The 19,662-nt window shown below is 36.7% G+C and overlaps 2 protein-coding genes across 4 annotated transcripts in view; both read right to left on the minus strand.

The window, feature by feature from the left end:
- Nucleotides 1-16,270, minus strand: part of LOC108094498 (CUGBP Elav-like family member 2) — a 121,353-nt gene extending 105,083 nt beyond the window's left edge. For 2 of the 3 annotated variants that reach the window (XR_001771553.2, XR_001771554.2), the window contains exon 1: nt 15,953-16,270. The gene's annotated coding sequence lies outside the window, so the exon portion shown is untranslated. Of the gene's footprint in view, nt 1-3,298; nt 3,605-15,952 lie in introns of those variants that run through there. The other variant, XM_017195098.2, reaches the window with a different exon arrangement.
- Nucleotides 10,771-13,756, minus strand: LOC108094499 (2',5'-phosphodiesterase 12). The gene is made up of 2 exons (XM_017195101.2): nt 13,433-13,756; nt 10,771-13,374 (listed from the first exon to the last, which is right to left on the minus strand). The coding sequence occupies exon 2, from the start codon at nt 13,274-13,276 to the stop codon at nt 11,441-11,443; it is 1,836 nt and encodes a 611-aa protein (XP_017050590.2). The 5' UTR covers nt 13,277-13,374; nt 13,433-13,756; the 3' UTR covers nt 10,771-11,440.
- Nucleotides 16,271-19,662: the final 3,392 nt, after the last annotated feature.

Consider the following 19,662-nt stretch of genomic DNA (forward strand, 5'->3'; position numbering starts at 1 on the left):
TTTATTTTATTATCAGTTTTTATAGACTGGTATATTGAAGGCTGTGCATTTATATTTATAGAAATTTTTCTCTACATTCACATTTATATTTTCTAACTTTCCTAACTTTTTCTAGTCAAAATATTAAAGCAGAATTAATATTGACAGCTCAGTTGGGTTCCCTTTTGTGTTTATGTCTGAAGCTGATTATTGAGTTTTTAAGCTCTTTTCCCTTTTTGTTGGATTTTCATTTTGAATGTATGCGGGGCTTCCAACGCACACTAATACAAATTAGATCCGCAGGACGCTTAGGTCCTTGTGGGAGGGAGATGGAGTCAGTCTGGCAGCGTTCGTCCCTCTCCCTCTCGCCAGTGAAACCGCAGACTGGCAACGCAACAGTCAAGTCACGTCAAAGGCAGTCTGTCTCCCTCGCTCATTTCCCCTTTTCCGCTTTTCCGTCTGCGTATTTCATTTCACTTTGAATTCGTCCGATGTTCTATTTAAATGGTTACGTAATTGCATAATTATGGGCAAATGTAAGTTGAAACTTGTGGTTTGTCTCGCTCTTTTGTAAACAAGAGTTTCACAAAGAATTTCGTTATTTGTTGTGGGGGAGATTTTATTCGGAAAAAGCATTGAAGGGAGGTCACTGAACTGCCGAGGAACTTTGCAGCTTGAGCTTAGCAGGAATTCCGATGGTAGGGGATGCTCCATTCGGAATATAAATGACACTCATAACTCAGGTTTTAGAATAGCGAAATACATTTTGGGGTGAAAATACGGGGGAAACGGGATTCTTAAGTAGAGATAAACCGAAGATATATCTTTAAACACAGTAAATTGGGACCATTGTTTATACTTTATGGTTTTAAATTATCACACTTTAAAGAAATAAATATACAAGTAAACAGTATGGCATTCAGTTTTAAATAACTTTTAAAGTCTAAAAAAACTGATCTACAAGTACATTTCCTGCCTAGCAATCCTCATTCATTCCACTTATCCCATTCCCTTAGAATAAGAAATCAACCCCAGATGTCAAGGATTTAATTAAATGCTATAAATCAAATGCCTGACAACTTTATGCAAATACTGTTTGGCCATTTTTAGCCTCAGGTCAAAACGCATAGCACAAGAGCTAACATTTACACATTTAAAAAACCAACATAGCAAAATAAAATGCAAAATGCAATTTTTTTCTAAAATGTTTAAGGACAACAGATAGCAAGGCATGGACAGCCAGGAATGTTTTTTAATCTCCCCTCACGTTTTTCAATTAAAAGCCCGTTTCCTTTCTCCGGTCTTCCATTTTATCTCCTTGCGTTTTCCCCAATTCTCACGGTCCTTTGCTGTCAAAAGACGACGCGTGAAAAAACGCCAGCAAGAAAACGCACTCGCGTTTATTTCCGCTAGGCGACCGCGTCGGCACGTGATTTGCGACGAATTTCCATTTTTGTTGATTTCTGGTGTTGTTTGTTTCCCCGCTTGCGGGCAGCGATTGGCAATTTCATTTTGCGGTCTAACATTTATGCAATACATTTTTAAACGCACTCGAACCGTATTTTTGTGTGCAAAATTGGAATAAAACTTTTGTACAATATTTAATTTCATTTTTCGCTGTCGGTTGTGTGGCCGATTTTGGCAATTAAAATCGAAAATTTTCTACTTTGTTTTGAATTTTAAAGTTAAACGATTAAATACTTCAAACTGTTTTGCACAAAAAGACGGAAAATTGTAAACAATTTATTTGAATTTAAATTTATCTAGTCTGTTAGGCATATTAATAACACTTAGCACTTAATATACTAAATATCAAGCTAAAAATCAACTTTAAACCAAAAATAATTTTCACATCTTTTTCTCAGCCGAAATCATTTTCAAATTTGTTATTAAATTGCCTGAATCTGGACCAGCAAGATAACAAAAACACTCACAAATTATGCACAGACAATAAAAACGAATCGAGGTTCCACTTCGCCACCATCGCACACTCCTCATATTTTTGTTTTTCTCAGGCAAGAGCCGCCAGCTGCTACCCCGAAGAAATCAAAACACTTATCAAATATGCATTGCGCATATTAAAAATCAATTAAATATTTACACAAACACACAAAATGGCGGCGGCCGAAAGCACTTAAAAATGACTGCCACAACAACAACAATGCTTCCTCTACATTTAACAAAGGCAGCGAACACTGTAATGTAATTGAGGCAGGAGCAGATTTACAAGGAAGAATTAAATTAAAAATTTATAGTGACTCAGCTGTTGTTGTACAGAGTCAAGAAATGCAAAATTAAATTTTAAAGCTAATATTGGCTAATTTTTTTAAAGGTAATGTGAAAGTCATCAGATTCTGAGTTTAAATTTAACAATATAACAGTTCAAAAAAAATTCATTTTTAAAGAAGTATTTCTTAAAAGTTCGGTATCAATATAAAAATGTATATAATTCTTAAGTGAAGTCGAACCAAATAATAGAAAACATCTCCAGAATAAAAAATTCGTATATAACTTTCCTTGATTTTTCGTTAGAGGATGAAACACTTGGTTTTTATCATAGCCGAAGTGCATTTCAAAATCTTACTGCTAGGATTATTACCTTTCTGTTATTCTTTTGAATTTTCTATAGCCTAGCAACCACTGTAACGGAAATGGAAATTGCAATTGCAAAACAGACGCGCAAACACATCGCAGAAATGCGAGTGTGGGAAAAAGTGGGGGAGTTGGAAAACGAGGGTTAAGAAAGGAGTAAGGCAGCTGCCATTGCTGTTGTTGAAGTTTTGCATTTCCGGTATGCAAACACACACACACACACACACATACATATTCTTAGGCAGGGAGAGCGAGAAGGACACAATCTGAAGACGTAACAATGTGTAATTGTTGTTGCCCATTGATAAAGCTTAACAGTCAAAAAAGGCGAGAGGGAAACTTGCCACAGACAAAACTCATTTGCATTTAACACGTTGACACACAGCAGACAGTTACAGTAGCAATCAGCTAAATGCATCTGAGCGATGAAACTTTAACGCTTGATTTAAGCCATATTATACTTTTAAGCTAATTTATCTTTAAGTTTGTTTTAAAATTATAATTTTTCGAATAGTGTTTGAATAAAGAAATATTTTTTTTAACATAGAAAGTCATTTTGTAGCCTACAATTCATTTATTTCCCATATTTTAATAACAAGAATATAGGTTGCAAGTAAATGCCTTTCTTCCCGACATTCATAAAATGTTCACACACAATCCATCTAACCACGCAATGTTAAATATTTTGAAAAGTTAAAGATGTTTTATGTAATATTATTTTCCTTACTTTGGTGTTGCACTGTAATTTACAGAAACAACTTTAAGCTGCACAATAAAAAACGATTTCACCGCAAAATCAACAAAGGACAAAGGCCAACCGAAAGCCTTTGATTACGACTGTTATCATTTGAGCCTGTCCCTTTTTTATTTCACCCACAGACGCACTTCTCTTTTTCATATGGATTTCTTTTCCACTTTGACTGATTGAATTTTCAACGGCGCAACTAATTGTACACTTAACCGAATCAGAGGGCAAAGGCCGAACATAAATAATTAAAGGAGACCGGCCTCCGTGGTGATTCTTTTGGGTTAATTGCAGAGTTAAATGTGAGTTTTACAAAAAGTGTTGCCTACTTAAAAGGGCACACTCGCTGAAAGCGTCCGGACGCGATAACGGTACCAAACAACGACGACGGTTAACGACAACGACAATCGACGAGGACGAACGACGAAGGATAACGCCGCTGATCAGGACATCCGCACCGTTTGAAAGCACGATTTATACTAAATACTGCTTTCGCTTCGGCAAAGGAGTCGGCAAATTGTCAAATTGAATTTCGCACACACAAGCAGAGTCCTTTGGCTAAGGTCCTGCAGGAATTGGCTCTCTGTTTACAGGCGGCAAACGTTGTGTACTAAAAACCAGATTGGATGAATTTATGTTCTCCGGGAAATTCTCTCTCGCTTTCCTTTGACTTCGGCTATACGATTCGTCGTCTCTTCCACATGTTGCCATCATAGCAACCTGTTAGCCTAGCCTTAAATGGACCCAAGGATTGGCAGACTTTAGAAATGATGAATGAAAACCTCTACAATAGGCAAAGTAAGGGTAAGTTGAAAAATTGCTTATAATCCGGCAACATCTTAAGAAAAGTATCATGAGACTGCCATAGTTTGATTAATTTTTATTTTTTAATAAAAAAAAAAGCAAATGTAGTTTTATTTATCATAAAAATATTTTAAAAACCATTTTTTAAACCAAGCTGATGGGAATTTTCCAATTGTTTCAAAGAGAATAATCACCCAAGCAAAAGAGCGCGCATGCGCCTTTCTTATTAACGGTAAACAGGAAATTTTAGTTCTGAAACGGGTAAGGAAAAAAACTTGGTCTAAAATAAACCAAAACAAAAATGTAAACAAAAAAAATACGAATCCTTCAACAATTATTAATTATTAGGTGCTTATTAATAAAGATTACACTTATATAAAAAATATTTTTTAAATAAACACATAAAATTTTGTTTTTAAGGGTTATTCAAAAAATCTAACCTACATATAATTATTTTTATTTTAGATTAGGCTAGTCTCCTGATATAAGACAATATACTATAATTAACGCCAAATTAGTCTAAAAATGAACTCAAAAATAGTTTATTATTCACAAAGAAATCTCTAGAGGAGGTAAGAGTCCACCTATTAATTCAGATCCTTTAGGTAATCTCAACCGCAAGCAGCAACCGACTAACCAACTGATGGACACACAACAAGGATAACAACAAACAACGACAACAACCACAAATGTTGACAACGAACTGTGTGGCCAGCCGAAGAACAAATGCCGGCAACTTTAACCGCGGAAAAGCAACAGAAATCCCAGGGAAAAAAGGAGGAAAACCTTGGTTTAACGGCAAACCCTTTGCAAATACTCTCAAAATGTGTTACTATAAAACGAACTTTTAATTGAATTGAAAAAATGGTGAAAATATATTTTATTAAAATCCTGCAGTTGTTTTAGAAAAATACTTTTATAATGAAAATGGAATTATTTAGTTAGGCAAGCAATTAATATAAAATATACAAAATGCCATAATACCCTCCATAAGGGTATAATTACGCTACGAAAAGCCATGAATGGGGCAAGTTCGAGTTTAAATGGAATGTTTCCAGCATCATCAGCAACAACAATGCGAATGGGAACTGAATGTGGCGATGTTGAACCTAGACGACAATAAATACGCAACAAAAACTACAATAATAATGGGAGGGGAGGGGAGGGGGAAAGCGGGGGTAATCAGGTGGGAGGGGTTTGGCTGGGGCTGGGAAATCCGAGGTGGGAGAACAGCGGCCATAGCATCCCTCTCAGTCACACTCCCCCAGCCATATCATCGCCGCATCATGATGTAAAAACTTTCCCGGCTCCCCGCTTTAACCCGTAGGAAAACCTCTAACCCAAAAGCCCCAGACCTCCGATTTTCCACCTCTCCTAACGGGAGAGTCTGCCCTTTAACAGAATTTTTGTTTACAAACTTTTGCTTGTTTGTATATTCTACCCGAGCGGCGGATAAGGGGAAAGGCAAAGGACCTCAAGCCCTGTCCACAAAGGACTCCATACCCTCCGCCCCCCCCTCACATTTCCCCGCTCAGTTGACTTTTTCTGCGGCGACGCGACGCCCGCTAAAGTTGCGAAAATTTCGTTGTTTTCTGTTACTTTTTTCCCTCCGTCGCTTAACAAGAAAATTCCTGATGCGATTATGAGGCTCTTGTTAAGGTGAGCCAGAAAAATGGGAGGCAGAACCAGATCGCATGACACAGAGAGTGGAAATTCCTTTGTGGTTGCTGCGGTCTGCCAGAGCTAAAATATTGATATTATGTTGAGCAACAAATTTAATAAACACTAAGTATTGGTGACGCAAGATATGTCTTAAAATGAATTTGTGTACAAACGATTTAAGTAACTCAACAGACAAAACTGATTCGCAAATGGAGATTTATCGATATAAATTGTTGATATAGTAGCCCAATTTAAAATGTTTTTAAAATGTTGTTTTATTAACAATGATTATACAAAAATATTTAAAATTCCACTATTTATAATTAGTGCTTTGTTCCTTATTTTAAAGATTCCGCCACATTTTATTTTCAAATATACAAATTTCAAATTGGTTTTTATCAACTCAGTAATACGTTCAATTTTCAAAACCACACTCACCTAAAACACAAAGAACGAATCAATTAACTGGATCAGAGCGGATACTAGCAAACGCAGCCCCATAAAAGGATCAAATTTCGAATGGCGGAGCTCCTTGAGAACCCAATAAACTTCTTGACCAACTGCAAAGGGCGACCGCAGGAAAATGCACTCAAAAGTCTAGGTGACATCGCATACCGCCCACTCCGAGGAGCGACCACACAATGCAATAACGCCGACAGATTACAAAGTGCACATGTGGTAAGCTCCCGAAGTGCTGGTCGCGATGGGAAGGAAGGGGATGCCGAAGGAGATGGGTCCTGGAAATCCATGTAAGGAACAACAGGAACAAAGCACTTGGAACCTTGCGGTGAAAACCTTTGGCTCTTTTGCTCTCCAATGCCCTTTCATCGGCCAATAAACTTTTCTGGTTCAGAGGATGACTCTATTAATACCTTAATGTACGTGATAAATACACTAAAGATTCCCTTACATTTTGTTTACAAATATACAAATTTTAAATTGGTTTCTATTAACCCATTATCCCCACATAACCAGCTCTTACAAAATATCTTTTTGAACCAGGGTTTTAATAAATAAGTTAGTTTGCTTTATATATTTTTAAAAGAAGTATCAGTTTAATTTTTCTGCTTGCGCTAATTTATATAAATTTTACTTTGGATTTATATTTAAAAAAACATAATGTTACGTCTTTTACATATTATAATTTAATAGAACAGTAAAAACTTTTAGGGCACGTATGAGATTGGTTAAAAAAAGGCTCTTTTTAAATGAAAGTAACATATTTCATACATGCCATTTGACTTAATAATTTATTTATTTGTACACGTAGCTTAAGAGTTTTTAAGTTTTTTTTAAGTTTTTAAATATCTATTGCTTAGAGGGTATTTATAGAGTCGTGTCTGTTCTAATATTTCTTCTTTTATTTGGGCGGCATTTTGCAGAACTCCATTAAGTTGACGCGAAGAACTTTGCGTTTGTGGTCGCTGCTTGTTGCTCGTAGTGCTGTTCTTGTTGTTTGGAGTGTGTCCAAAATGTGTCGTTGTCTCTATGAAGGGACTGTCCCCCCACCCAACCTTCCAATGGAGAAAAGGCAGTGGGAGGAGGTCAACAAAGAGCCTTCTCATATACATGTTTATACACAGGGACAGTCAAACGTCCACCAGGCAGGACATTCCCCTCCTTTTCAGAACACCCAACTTCCATGGACTCACAAACTTAGTCTCCATTCATATGACTGACCTGTGACAACATCAACCCATCATAACCAACCTGGCAAGTTGATTTGGTAATGAAAAGTTGACATTAGAAATTTTTTCCTTATAAAAGTTGCAAAAAAAATGCTTTAAGTAATTACATTTCAACTTGAAACTTAGCTTTGATGTACGAAAAGGATGATGACCAGTAAAAGGTTTAAATGGAAAATAACTAGCTCTGAAGCCCAGGTGTATTTTTTAATGCGACAAAAAGGAAGTGAATTGCAAGAGACCTTTTCCTTCTTCTCCCTTTTTTTTTTTTTTGAGCCAGCCCATCCACTCCAATAAGCTGCTGCCGGAAAAATGGTTGCAAAAGGCCTTTCACAAAAAATATCAACGCACCCTGTGGGAAGAAGAGTAAGCGGATGAATCTGCCACACTGGGGGAACAAGGACATTGAATAGGGGAAACAGCTGAAGGATGAACCGTCTCCACATACACAAAACAGATAAATGGTAGCAAGTTTTTAACAAAACCAGCGGAACGGGCAGTGCATTGAGCTCAGACATTTCCTGGCCCATGCATCCCCAAAGAAAATAAGACCAAAAGAGGCTTACTCGATTTCAGGATACCCGGTGAGTTCTTAAAATAAAAATTAAAATAAAAATGTATATATAACACAATAATTGGGTTTCAGTTACAAAACAAGTTGTAAGTTACAAGTAAAATGTGTAAGCATTATTTGAGTTATCTTTACTACAAAAGTTGGTGTTTCCAATATAAATATTAAACAATATAAGTTTGTGCTGCACAAAAATAGTTTAATTTTTGTACTTACTTATATGCTAAGTAAATTCTTGATATTCTTATTATCTAACACTTATATTTCAGTTAGAGCTTAAGCGAATTTCATTAATTTTTGTATTATCAAATAAAAAATACCCTTTAAATTATTAATTAAAGGGTATCCCAAGTAAGCAAGAACGACAACATGTAAAATTATGCGTCAGTAGGAAGGAAAAGTTTACGGGGTGACCCCTAACGCAGTCGTAGGAAAAGCAGAATCGCAGACGGAGACGAGGTCCAAGTGCATTCATTGTCCCTCAGACTCACACAGAGATAAAGAGAAAATCCCGGGGGAAGATGGAAAAGCGGCGGGGAAATGGCAAGAAGGAGACAGGAACGAGCACGCAAATATGGCAAAGCTTGCAGAGACAACAAACAGGAAGTACGCATTTCCTGCACTCGAGGAAAGAAAATAAAATAAAAACAGTCCAAGGACTAGGAATGGCTGGAAAAAGGTGGGGAAATCTGGGTAGGAAGCTGGGCAGAGAAAAACGCAGGCGAGACGCAGTAGAAATGTCGCGACGACAACTTTTTGACACAAGAGTGCCTGGAAAACAGTTTTTCTTTAGTTTCCCCAGCCAGTCGCCCTTCGCCGTGAAATTAATTGAAACCGACTAGACCTCTGGGGAGGTGGTGAATGAATGAGTGGGGACGCAGACTTGATCTTGACACTGTCCCCTGGCGGTGTCCCTGAACTTGCCAAACAGTACACCAACATTATGCCCCCTCAAAGTCCAAGAAACCCTACGAATTTTAACGACACGGTGGCCACTCCCTTTTGCGTAAATGCCAAATTGCATTAAGTTGTAAAAATGCATAAAGCATGAATTGAAAAAAAAAACAGCAAAAATTTAAAAAAGTCCATATTATTCTCGCTATTATTATTTGTCACGAATTTTAGATTTTGATTCAAAATATATATAATTCATAAAATAAATTACCGATGGAATTTATTATTATTATATTTCCCCAAGATATTATTCGGTATAAAAAATTATATATTTTAAATTTAATTTGTAAAAGGGTGTTATATGTATAAAGTATTACAAATGAAGTATGTAGTTAGGTTATCACGAAAAAAAAAAAATGAAAAAAAAATAATTGTTTTAAAAATTTTCAAGGAATTTCAAAAATATTTAAATTTATAATTTAGATTTATTTATTTAAATTTAAATATACTTATTTAAGTTTAAATGTAAATTTATTTATTATTTTTAAATCCTCAAAAAGTTAAGAATTTTGAATTTAAATCTCCAATTTTGCTGTGCATTATTTGACCACTCAGCATTTCTGGTCACCTTCCCCACCAAATGAGTTTCGTGTCACAAGTTGACCCGGCCGAGATTAAGTGGGCGTTTAATTTGCCAACTCCCACCCCCCTTTCCTCCCCCGAAAAGCCAGAACCCCACCACCTCAGGCCACCCTTAGGTTTCCCCACTTCCCACAACACCCTCGTCTATGAAAATACTGCGTTAATGTAATCCACGCTCTTGGCATTTCCGTATGCTGCCGTTTGCTTTTCTTCGTCGCTTTTTATTTTCGGCAGTTTTTTGTGCAGAGCTTTGTCCTTGGCAGTTGCCTCGTAACTTTGCCACTTGGCTGATCTCTCTCTCTCTTCCCCGCTGTTATGCTATTTTAGCTTAATCAACAAAGTAAATAAAATGTCCTGGCGACTGACCCCTGGTCGGAGGTAATTTTCTGGCATTTTTTTATGAAGTCACGAGGCTTAATAACTTACATACACAAATATGTATTTTCGAATAAATTTGGGATTACTTCTGGGCATAAATATGGCTTACTATGAAAAACCAATTTGGTTAAGCTAAGTAAATGGCAAAATCATAATAAATAAGAAATTATATTAAAGAATTTATATAGAAGCATCCACAACTCATTAAGTTCCTTTGAATTCTGCATGCACATGCTACCACGGAAAAATCAGAACTAAATCAGGCGAACTTGCTTTGATGTGCAATAACAATATGCCGCATATGCGGAGGAAAATGAGGAGCTAAAGCAAACCAAACTGTGAATTGAAAGCCGAGCTTCCCTGGCCCTCTCCTGCGATATCCTGTATTGCAAGGAGTTAGTTGTCAACACGGTCCCACGTAATTATAGAGTTGCAGGGCTCACACAACGCCACACGAACTCGTACAGTTATGGGAAAATTAATAACACTAGGTATTTAAAACCACAATGTTACTATTTGATGTATAATATAGAGGTTGATCATGGGAAATTTAATTTTTAAAATAACCTTGATGATTGGTTAGGCAGTAAAAGTATTCCAAATTCAAATAGGCTTATTAAACATGTATTTTCAACTGTTTATTTTATTTCATTTCAAACTAGATATTATGGTTTTAAATAGCATTAAGCTTGAAATAAAGAGAACTTAATATTTATGAACTATTATTTGAACCATGAATGTATCGCACACCGAGACACATTTCATTTGCTTTCTAATAATTTCTGTGGAAAATTCCGATTGCACATGTGGGACTTTATATTGGCAGCACTGTGTGGAAACCAATTAAAATGCTGCACTGGCTCTGATTATGGCAAACGACAACGTTGTGGAGGGAGTGGTGTGTGTGTGTATGGGTGTGTGGGTGTGGTGTGAATAGATTGGTATGTGTCAACTAAGTGCAGTTAATTAGTGCGAAAATCACTTCAGTTGGCTTGGGATATTTTTGTCCGCTCTCTCCGCTCTCGGATTTCTTTTAAGCTTTCTCCTGCTGTTGTTGTTGTTGCCGCCTCCGCGTCGCAAGGTTTTTCCTTGGCGAATTTTCACGTTAATTGCTCTGCGTCCTGCAATCAGCCGGAAAACAGGAGCAGAAGCCAGGAAAGGCAGCAGCTTGCAAGCGAGCTAAGCCACTCAGGGATTTACTCAATTTGTTGTCACTTCACTTGGTTTTTTATTCGGTTTGTTTTTCCTACACATTCTCAGTTTTTTCTTTTGCTTAAATTGAACAAATATCTTTTACACGCCATAGATGGCAAAAGCATGCATTTAAGAAGGGGATACAAGTTTTAAAAACATCCTCCAAGAATAAATGCAACAAATTTATTGATATATATACTCAAAACAAAAAATTATAAAGCTTTCTTCGAACTACAATTATTTAATTTAAGCCTTAGTAATGATTCAAGAATCAATTGCATTTCAATAACTTATTCAGGAGGCAACGGACTTAAATTTAAGATCAGCCACAAGAGCCACGTGATCTGATGGAAAAACTGCAGATGGAATGGCAGTATTTTCCTTCAACTGCTCCTCTGTTGGCAGGGGAACAGTCTTCAATAGCTCGAATCGATCGTTTTGGTAGAAAATGTAGTCCAAACATCCCGAAAACAGAGTGGTGTAATGTGTGAACTCCGGTGCACCATATGCTGATCCCATTTTAAAGGGCTGAGTGAGCTCCACATTGGAAACGGCTTCTTCGGAATTGCTGCGCCAGTCTTCCAGATTCTTTTCCGCCAATTGCTCGGTCATCAACTTGTAGATTCCACATTCGGGAACGCTGTTAAAATCGCCGCAAAACACCAGTCCAATATTTTGGGGGCTGCTGATATTGAAGTCCTTTACAGCTTTACTTATTAATTCCTCAACAAAGAGTATAGAAAAACCCATTTGCAAGAGTCGAATGTGATCTGCATCCGGGTGGAAATATAAATGCGTGTTGGCCACAAGAACGTAATTGTCGGTTCCCTTGATTTTTAACAAACATGTTTGCAGAGTTGTGGAACGATCACAAATTCGTTGTGCTAACTGAGTATTCACTTTGATCTTATTCCAGAGGCTCTCAAAAACAGGAAGTTCAGGGATACTAGATCCTAAATGCAGAACTTGGGAATCCAGTAATTCAAAGCGAGAAGTTCGAAAGAAAATCGCAACTCCCTCTGCACATTTTCCTTTCGGAGCTAAAATGCCGTGAAAATTATAAGGAGGTTGCTCTAGAATTTCCTTCAAATCAAAATCAAAAATACGTTGATCCACTTCTTGCAGGCAGATAATATCTGAGTTATAGCCTATTATCTCGTTTATAAAGAGTGGCTTTCTGTAGTCGATTTGAAGATATTTGGCTGGGCAGTATGAGAATAATGTTGACCCGGCGTAGTCACTACTGGCATATAAATCCGCCAATAGATTGTAGGATATCACTCGCATTTCATTGGGGTTTGTCAAATAACTTGGAGTATATTTTTGACGAATTTGAAAAGGGCAAACTCCCGGTGAATCCTGCACAGGAGTAAGGGATACCTTTTCCACCACAGGACCATCCAATCCGTGTTCGTTTCTTGGGGTTACAATCAATTTCAAATGGTATCCAATATCCTTCGGCGTGACGAAATATTGAAAGCCTTCTCCGCAAAGTTCCCATTCGGTGTCGGTGGGTTTTTTCGCCTTGTACCAAACTCCTTTGCTGTGCTTTTGTTCTCCGAATTGAACTTTAACGTTGGTCGGGTAAACCACGAATCCTGCCAAAATGCACGAGGGAAGTTTAAGGGATGAAACCCACGGTGGATTGTACACCATTTCGTAGATGTTATCCATCACCTGCAGCTTGAGACCAGAAATATTTTTGGCAAAGAGTTCAGCGAATGTCATTCCATTAAAGTTTCCTTCGAAATTGTCGCCATAAAGCTTAACATTTATCTCAACAGTTGATTTGTCAGATTTCTTTTTCTTTGACTTCGCAAGTCTGTTTTGGATATTGCTCTGAATCCGGGACAATATAGCTTCGATGGGTTCATCCATTTGACGACGGAAATTAAATTCCCGGCTTATGTTTAAAGTAGTGTTTTCAAATCGAAACACTATATCCAGATCTTTGCTATCACTTTCATTTCTGAAGTACACTTTTTCCATATTGACAAGGGAATTATTATAAAATCTGGACAAGAATGAACCGTAAGTTGGAGTTATTTCTCTGGAAATTAAATTGGAGCTGCGGAATCTGTTTCTTAAATAACAAACAGCCAGAGTTTTTGCACTTTTGGCAAAACCCATCAATCATGCAACTTTTCAGGTTTGCAGGGTAAACGAAGATCGGTTCTCAATGGTAACCAAGTAGACGCCTTTTGTTTACTTATTTTCAGCCGGTTTATCTACAAAATATTTGTGTTAACTGAGTTTATGGAGTGCACAGACTTAATATAAACTCACTTATTGAAGGTTTATGCAAATCAACGCTTTTTTCCACTCTTTTTCAGTTTATAAACATTGCCCGCAGCGAAACAACATCACTTTCGTGTGCAGAAAACGGGGAAAACGGCTGCGATTCCGATAAAACTAAGAGAGTTTTTCACTTTTACGCTCTGCCACGCTGCGATCAGCTGTTCTGTTTGCCATTCACCCCGAAAGAAACCACATGCGCCGCATAGACAACAGCTGATCTTGAAAAAACTTTCGACAATAAGTGCTAAGCGAAAAGCTTCGCGGCAAAAGCTTTTATACACCAGCTGTTATACTTTAAATTCGAAATCATAGAAGTTTTTGAATTTAAAGTTATCATAACTGATCAAAATGTAAATAGATTCGGTTTTTCTTGTCGAATATGTACACATAAAATATTGCACACTAAAACTATTAGAGCAAAGAAAAAAGTGTTATATACAAAATATCTCTTGAAACTGGTTTTATTCTCAATATTTTTAGTTTCTTTTTTCCAGTGTATGACCTGTTTAAATGAAATAAATGGAATACTTCTAAAAAGCATTAAATATTGACAATCGCATATTTAACCTTAAAAACTTCACACGATACATTTTGAGACGAAGTAGCCTTTTAATTTTGTCATGGGGAGACGTTTTAAATAAGAATGTAAATTTATATTTTTTTTTACCATTTTTTTTTTTTGCCATTTTTCTGTACCTTTTAACATGCAAAAATTCTACGTGTGCTCCAAACTTTATCATTTTTTTACAGTATCTTTTGCACAGGCACCTTTCCCCTTTCACTGAGTTGCATATGCCAAATATCTCTAAAAGCGTTCTCCTAAAGTCCTTATTATTCTCAAAATAACTTGCCAACTCAACTATAAAACCTCCGATTTCACCTAAGGCGAAACTCTCCTCATGGCAAATACTATAAACATTAAACTAAGTGTTACGATCCAAATGAGACATGTTCTCCGTAAGAAACTAAACTTTGGCCAAGGTGGGAAATGACAACTGAGACGCCGGCCATAAAAATGCGAAACAGAAGCCAGATCATATGGGAAAGGTGTGCTTGAAAATAGGGGGAGGAAATGGAAAAGGAGCACAAGTGCATAAAAAGCAGGAAGAAGCCAAGAGATGACTTGGCCAGGGCCAAAAAAGAATTGGCTTGGCCCCGAAACAGAGTCAACAACTGTGCGCCACACAAGAGTTTGCCAAAAAGATTGCAATACGGCAAAAAAAAAAAAAAAAAAAGAAAAAAAATCAAAAACAAAACGGAGGAAAATCGTATAAAACTCTAGAAAGGACACGGCGGACCGAAAAGGACAACAACATGACGGGGCCGGCAAACGAAACCAATTGAAGAAATGTTGCTGACACCAAAAACGAAACTGCAGGAAGACGCCGATGATGAGGATGAGCCTGGGAATGAGGCTAAGCTCGAGGATGCAGGGAATATCCTTGGGCCCGGGGACGTGGAGCGGAAGCGGTAAGGACAACAACGAAATTAGTTAGCACTTGAGAGAAAGCAGCTTTGGCTCAGGTCCAGGACTCGTTGCTGGCTTACAGCACCTGAGGGCAAAGAAGGACTCCCGGCCCTCCTTCCTTATTGACCCCAACTAGAGATGAACCAAAGGCAAAAGCTTCGATTGAGCACGGGAACTTGGTCAAGGATTAAGACTTAAAAGTTTGCAGCGAACAAAAATTTATAACATGCTGTAGTACAGAACAACGTTTCAACATTTAGAATAAATTTCTGTAAAAAAAAAAAAAATATATTTTAAATTCCTTAAGCATAAGCATAATTTAGAGTTTTAAAAAATAAAAAAGTCAAATATTTACAATTTCTTAGTAGGGTTAATTATCATAACACAAATTATTTGTAAATCCAAAGTACGCAAAGTAGATTCTTTATTTAAAAATGGAAAAACTATTGTACTCATATTAGATCAGCTTCCGTTATGTACAGAGTTTTTAAAATTAACCACAATCAATTGTGATATTTCTTTAAAATGTTTTTGTTAACTTAAGCGGAGACCAATAGAAAAGTTTTGTAAGTTTAAAATACCAAAAAAAAAAAAATATAAATTTACTTCATTGCATTGCAATAAAGTTTTTGGTTAAATGCAGTAAAAATATAATATAGGTAAGGGATCAACTGTCATTCAGTGTTTAAAACTAAGGTTTCTAATTTAACATCAAAATTAAGTGAAAACTAGTTTCACCTCCGATCGGCCATCTCTAAGCAAAACTAGTGAACCAAGATCTGGGAGGCAGGCAGCAATTAAATAGCTTCGAGCCCTCGGAACTCAATTGCAGCAATTTCAATAACTGTTGAGAACACTCAAAGGACGAAGGGTCGGCCAGGTCCTTGCGATAATCTGTCATGCAGTCGAGTCGGGGGCACCCCAAGAACCCTGTCGAACCGAAATCACCCCGCACACAGGACTCACTCCTCCTTTCACTCCAACGACAACTACAATATCCGCTTTTGGTCTCGACACTCGAGCAACTTTCTCGCACTCACCTATTTCACTTGCTGCAGGAATTTGTGATATTTCTTTTTTTTCTCCTTTACACTTGTAAAATTTGTAGCCGAAAGCAGATAACTGGGCTATTTCATTTGTAGTTTTCTGGGAAAAACTACCTTATGTATATTCTTTTTTTTTAATAGATTTTTAATATTTATAGATAAAAGCATTAAACGTGACGCGGTACGGCCGAAAAGTAAACACACTGATAATTTTGCCACCAAGAAGCCGAAAATTGATGAACTTTTATAAAATTATATGTACGCGACACAATCTGATTTAGAAACACTACAACTAAAATTTATTTCAATATTGACACTATTTGACAAGTTTTAAAGTCAGCCGCTAAGCCAACTTCGATCGACATTCTTACGATGTCATTTAAATGGTAATTAAGGTATTAGATCAATGCTGCAAAGAAAATGTATTAATGATTTATATTATTTTCAAATAAGTAATATTGATTTTTCTTGTTTAGCAAGTCATCTCCAATAAAACCAATTATTCACGCACGAAATATCACGGAGATGAAATAAAGTTCTTTATAGAAGTAAATTGGTTCTTTTTATTGATTACCAACTCTGTCTCCTTGTTCGATAAGCCTACCGTTCGTTTGACATTAAAATCAAATGAATCAACAAATATAAAAGTTTTGCCAAGAAAGTCATTTGCTAAAATTGGCGAATCGCAAAAGAAAGTCAGGAGGGTAAGCGAAAAACCCCCAAGAAATTCAATGAGGCTGAAAATTTCCTGGCTCGATGCCAGTCGAAGGCAACGAAACAAAACAAAACTCACGTTTCTAATCAATTAAAAAATACAACGCCAGGGGGCAGAAAATCAAGAGTGGGAACGCTTTTCGGCAATAAATAAATTACAACCAGCAGGCAGTCAAAGCGATTAAATAGAAGAGGGCGAAATGCAAAGGGAGCGGACTCCAAGAAAGTACAAAACTTCACTACGTCTGCTGCAATTTTAATTACAAGTGCGATAAGAGCAGGACGAAAGTAATAGAAAGGCGCAATGAAAGCCAGTCTGTAAAATAAATGTTCGTTTGGACTATCTAATTACCAGTATCTTCATACAATTTGTAAAACACCTGAAGGTTCTATTGTATCCGCATCTTGAACTCTTTTCAGCCAATAAAATTGTGAACTAAAGTTTTGGTTTTATTTTTAAATATATTTTTTAAATTTATTAAATAACTACATGATAGTTTTTTAAAAACTTTGCAAACGATTTAATCATTACTTGAAGTATCTACACAGATGGAAAAATATTTATTTCAAGAATCAACCCATTTGTAATAAATAACTTAAATATTAAAAGCAATATATTTTAGATAAATATGAATTGCATATAAAAATAATGTTTTCAATAAATTGATATAGCTTTTTAAAAATGCCAAGATCAAAACTCAAACTTTAATATTACAGGGTGCAACACGGCGAAAGGAAGCTCAGCTAATCCTTGGCAAGGACTTTGACAGTTGTCTTAGCTTGCAGAACAACAGCAACAAAAACAATAACATCTTCATCATCATCATTATTTCCAGCATTGTGGGATGGAGAGAAGCACAATAAACAAGAGCAAACTGAAAAACAACAAACATTATCGCACATCATTATCGTTGTCATTCAGGGAGCGTTCCAGCTTAAAAACCCGCCCACCCCGCAGTCTCCTATCTCCTATATATACATATATATATCTGCTTTATTTTTGTGTTTAGTTAGTTTTTATGAGCGTCATTATTTTCGCTTGCCATGGCGCTAAGCATCTTAAGTGGCATCTCCCCCGCATTTCTCCCCATTTTTTGGCCAAGCTCTTTGCTTGTGTGTGTTTGTTTGCATAGGCGCAAAACGTCTTCGTCAACTTTTGACGATTTTATAATTTAACTTTTGCCGGAAGCTCCTGCTGCTCCAGCCCCCATCGCCATCGCCATCCTGTTTTTCCCCCTTGCTAGTTTCGAAAACAACTTAATAATAAGTGAGTGTTGAGTTGGAGAAAAGTTGACTTGGTTAGAGAAAGACGGCTGCAATTAAGGTGGCCGGAGTGAGTCAGTCGGTTTTTGTTTGGTCTTTTCGGGCCAGGCAATTATTATAAGGGATCCATGGTGAGCTGCATTTAGAAAGTTTTCGGTGCGGAAATAATTGTCAAGGATAACCATGGCAATTGTGAGGAAGGACTGCAAAGCTAAAATGGAATGTCAATGCAAGCTTCATTGTTTTCAGTAGAAGCCAGGACTTTTAATTAAATACACACTAAATAGGGGCACCACAAAAGCATAATTTTATTGTTTTACTATTGTGAAGTAATTTTAGTCCAATTGTCAAAGTCATGTTATAGTAAAGTTTACAACTATTTGCAACATTAGTAAATTAAACAAATATATATCAACACTTCATTACTCTCGGAAATAATTAAATTTAAAATTAAAATTTTTAATAAATGTAGTCCCAAAATAAAACAATTCAAATTGAGGATAGCTAATTTTATACGATGTTCTTTTTAAACTCTATATTTATCTTTCCTATTTGAGGAACATACCCCAATGACATTTAAAATGCTTCTCAAGATAGCCAAATAAATTAATCAATTTAGAGATGATACAATTTTCTATTGTCCTGAATTTTTTTGTGAGAACTGACAAGTTGTTCTCCCTATTTCCCGTTGCACAGCTAAGTTAACTCACCTGTTAACTTAACTCGAGGCTCAAATGTTACTCAACAACTCCTAAACTTAATTTAAGGCTTAAAAGTTTATTCTAAGTTGACTAATACTGTAAGGGCAAGAAAGGAACATCAAATGCAGGCAGTTTTAAAGGTTCAACTTGATACACGCATTGTTTATACATTTTCAAGACTTTATCATCAATACAAATTTGTTTTGTCAGAGCTGCCGCATTTTGTAAATATCAAGCAAATGGCTTGGAACACAAGTGAAACATATGTTAAAAGCTGGAGGAAATCGGAAAAGAATGCGAAAAGCGTAAACAAGGAGCTTTTCATGCTTGACATGCGTTAAGGAAAAAGAAGAACTAGGAACCCACAGATACATTGAGAACATATTACAAAAGTCAGGCAAGTAAAAACAATAAAAAGACGTACAAAATGTGTGTATAAAAAACTGAAAGCGAAGACAATTCACAAAACAAATAAAGAGCGCTGGAAACGCTGCTAACAAGCACAGAAAGAAAAAATGTTAAGCTCCTTTTGCCATCGCCCCCCATCATTTATGCAATTTATACTCAAAAGGCTGAGACCACGCCCCCTTTCGTTACCATAATAATGAAACATCTATAAATTGTCAGCCAGTTCCATCGGTTCCCCGGTCTTGGCTTCCACTTCTGCAAGGGGATGTCCCCTCGAGGACCATAAATAATATTATTATGGCTCCAGGAGGCAACTTGTATTTGTCAAAGCAAACAAAACTGCTATCGGTTTATGTGGGTGGGTGAGGAGGGAATCCCTTCCCCCGATTTTGAGCCCCATCCTTGTTAACGGCGTTATTATTGGCAGCCATTATTCATGCAACAAGTGATGCTCGATGGCTGAGCAGCCACTTCCGTCTAATTACGGCTAATTGAATAGCTCTAAGTTCCGGGATTTGTCAATTGATTTGTGGGGGGACTTTCGGAAAGTAAGGCAGAATTTATAGACACAAAATAAAAAAATGTTTCATTATAATAAGTTCAAAGGTTTTCAGAAAA

Source organism: Drosophila ficusphila, unplaced genomic scaffold (genome assembly GCF_018152265.1).
Source record: "Drosophila ficusphila isolate 14025-0441.05 unplaced genomic scaffold, ASM1815226v1 contig_607, whole genome shotgun sequence".
NCBI lineage: Eukaryota > Metazoa > Arthropoda > Insecta > Diptera > Drosophilidae > Drosophila > Drosophila ficusphila.

Excerpts from the sequence above, each read along its gene's own strand:
- LOC108094499 (XM_017195101.2), bottom strand. The coding sequence starts at position 13,276 with ATGGGTTTTGCCAAAAGTGCAAAAACTCTGGCTGTTTGTTATTTAAGA.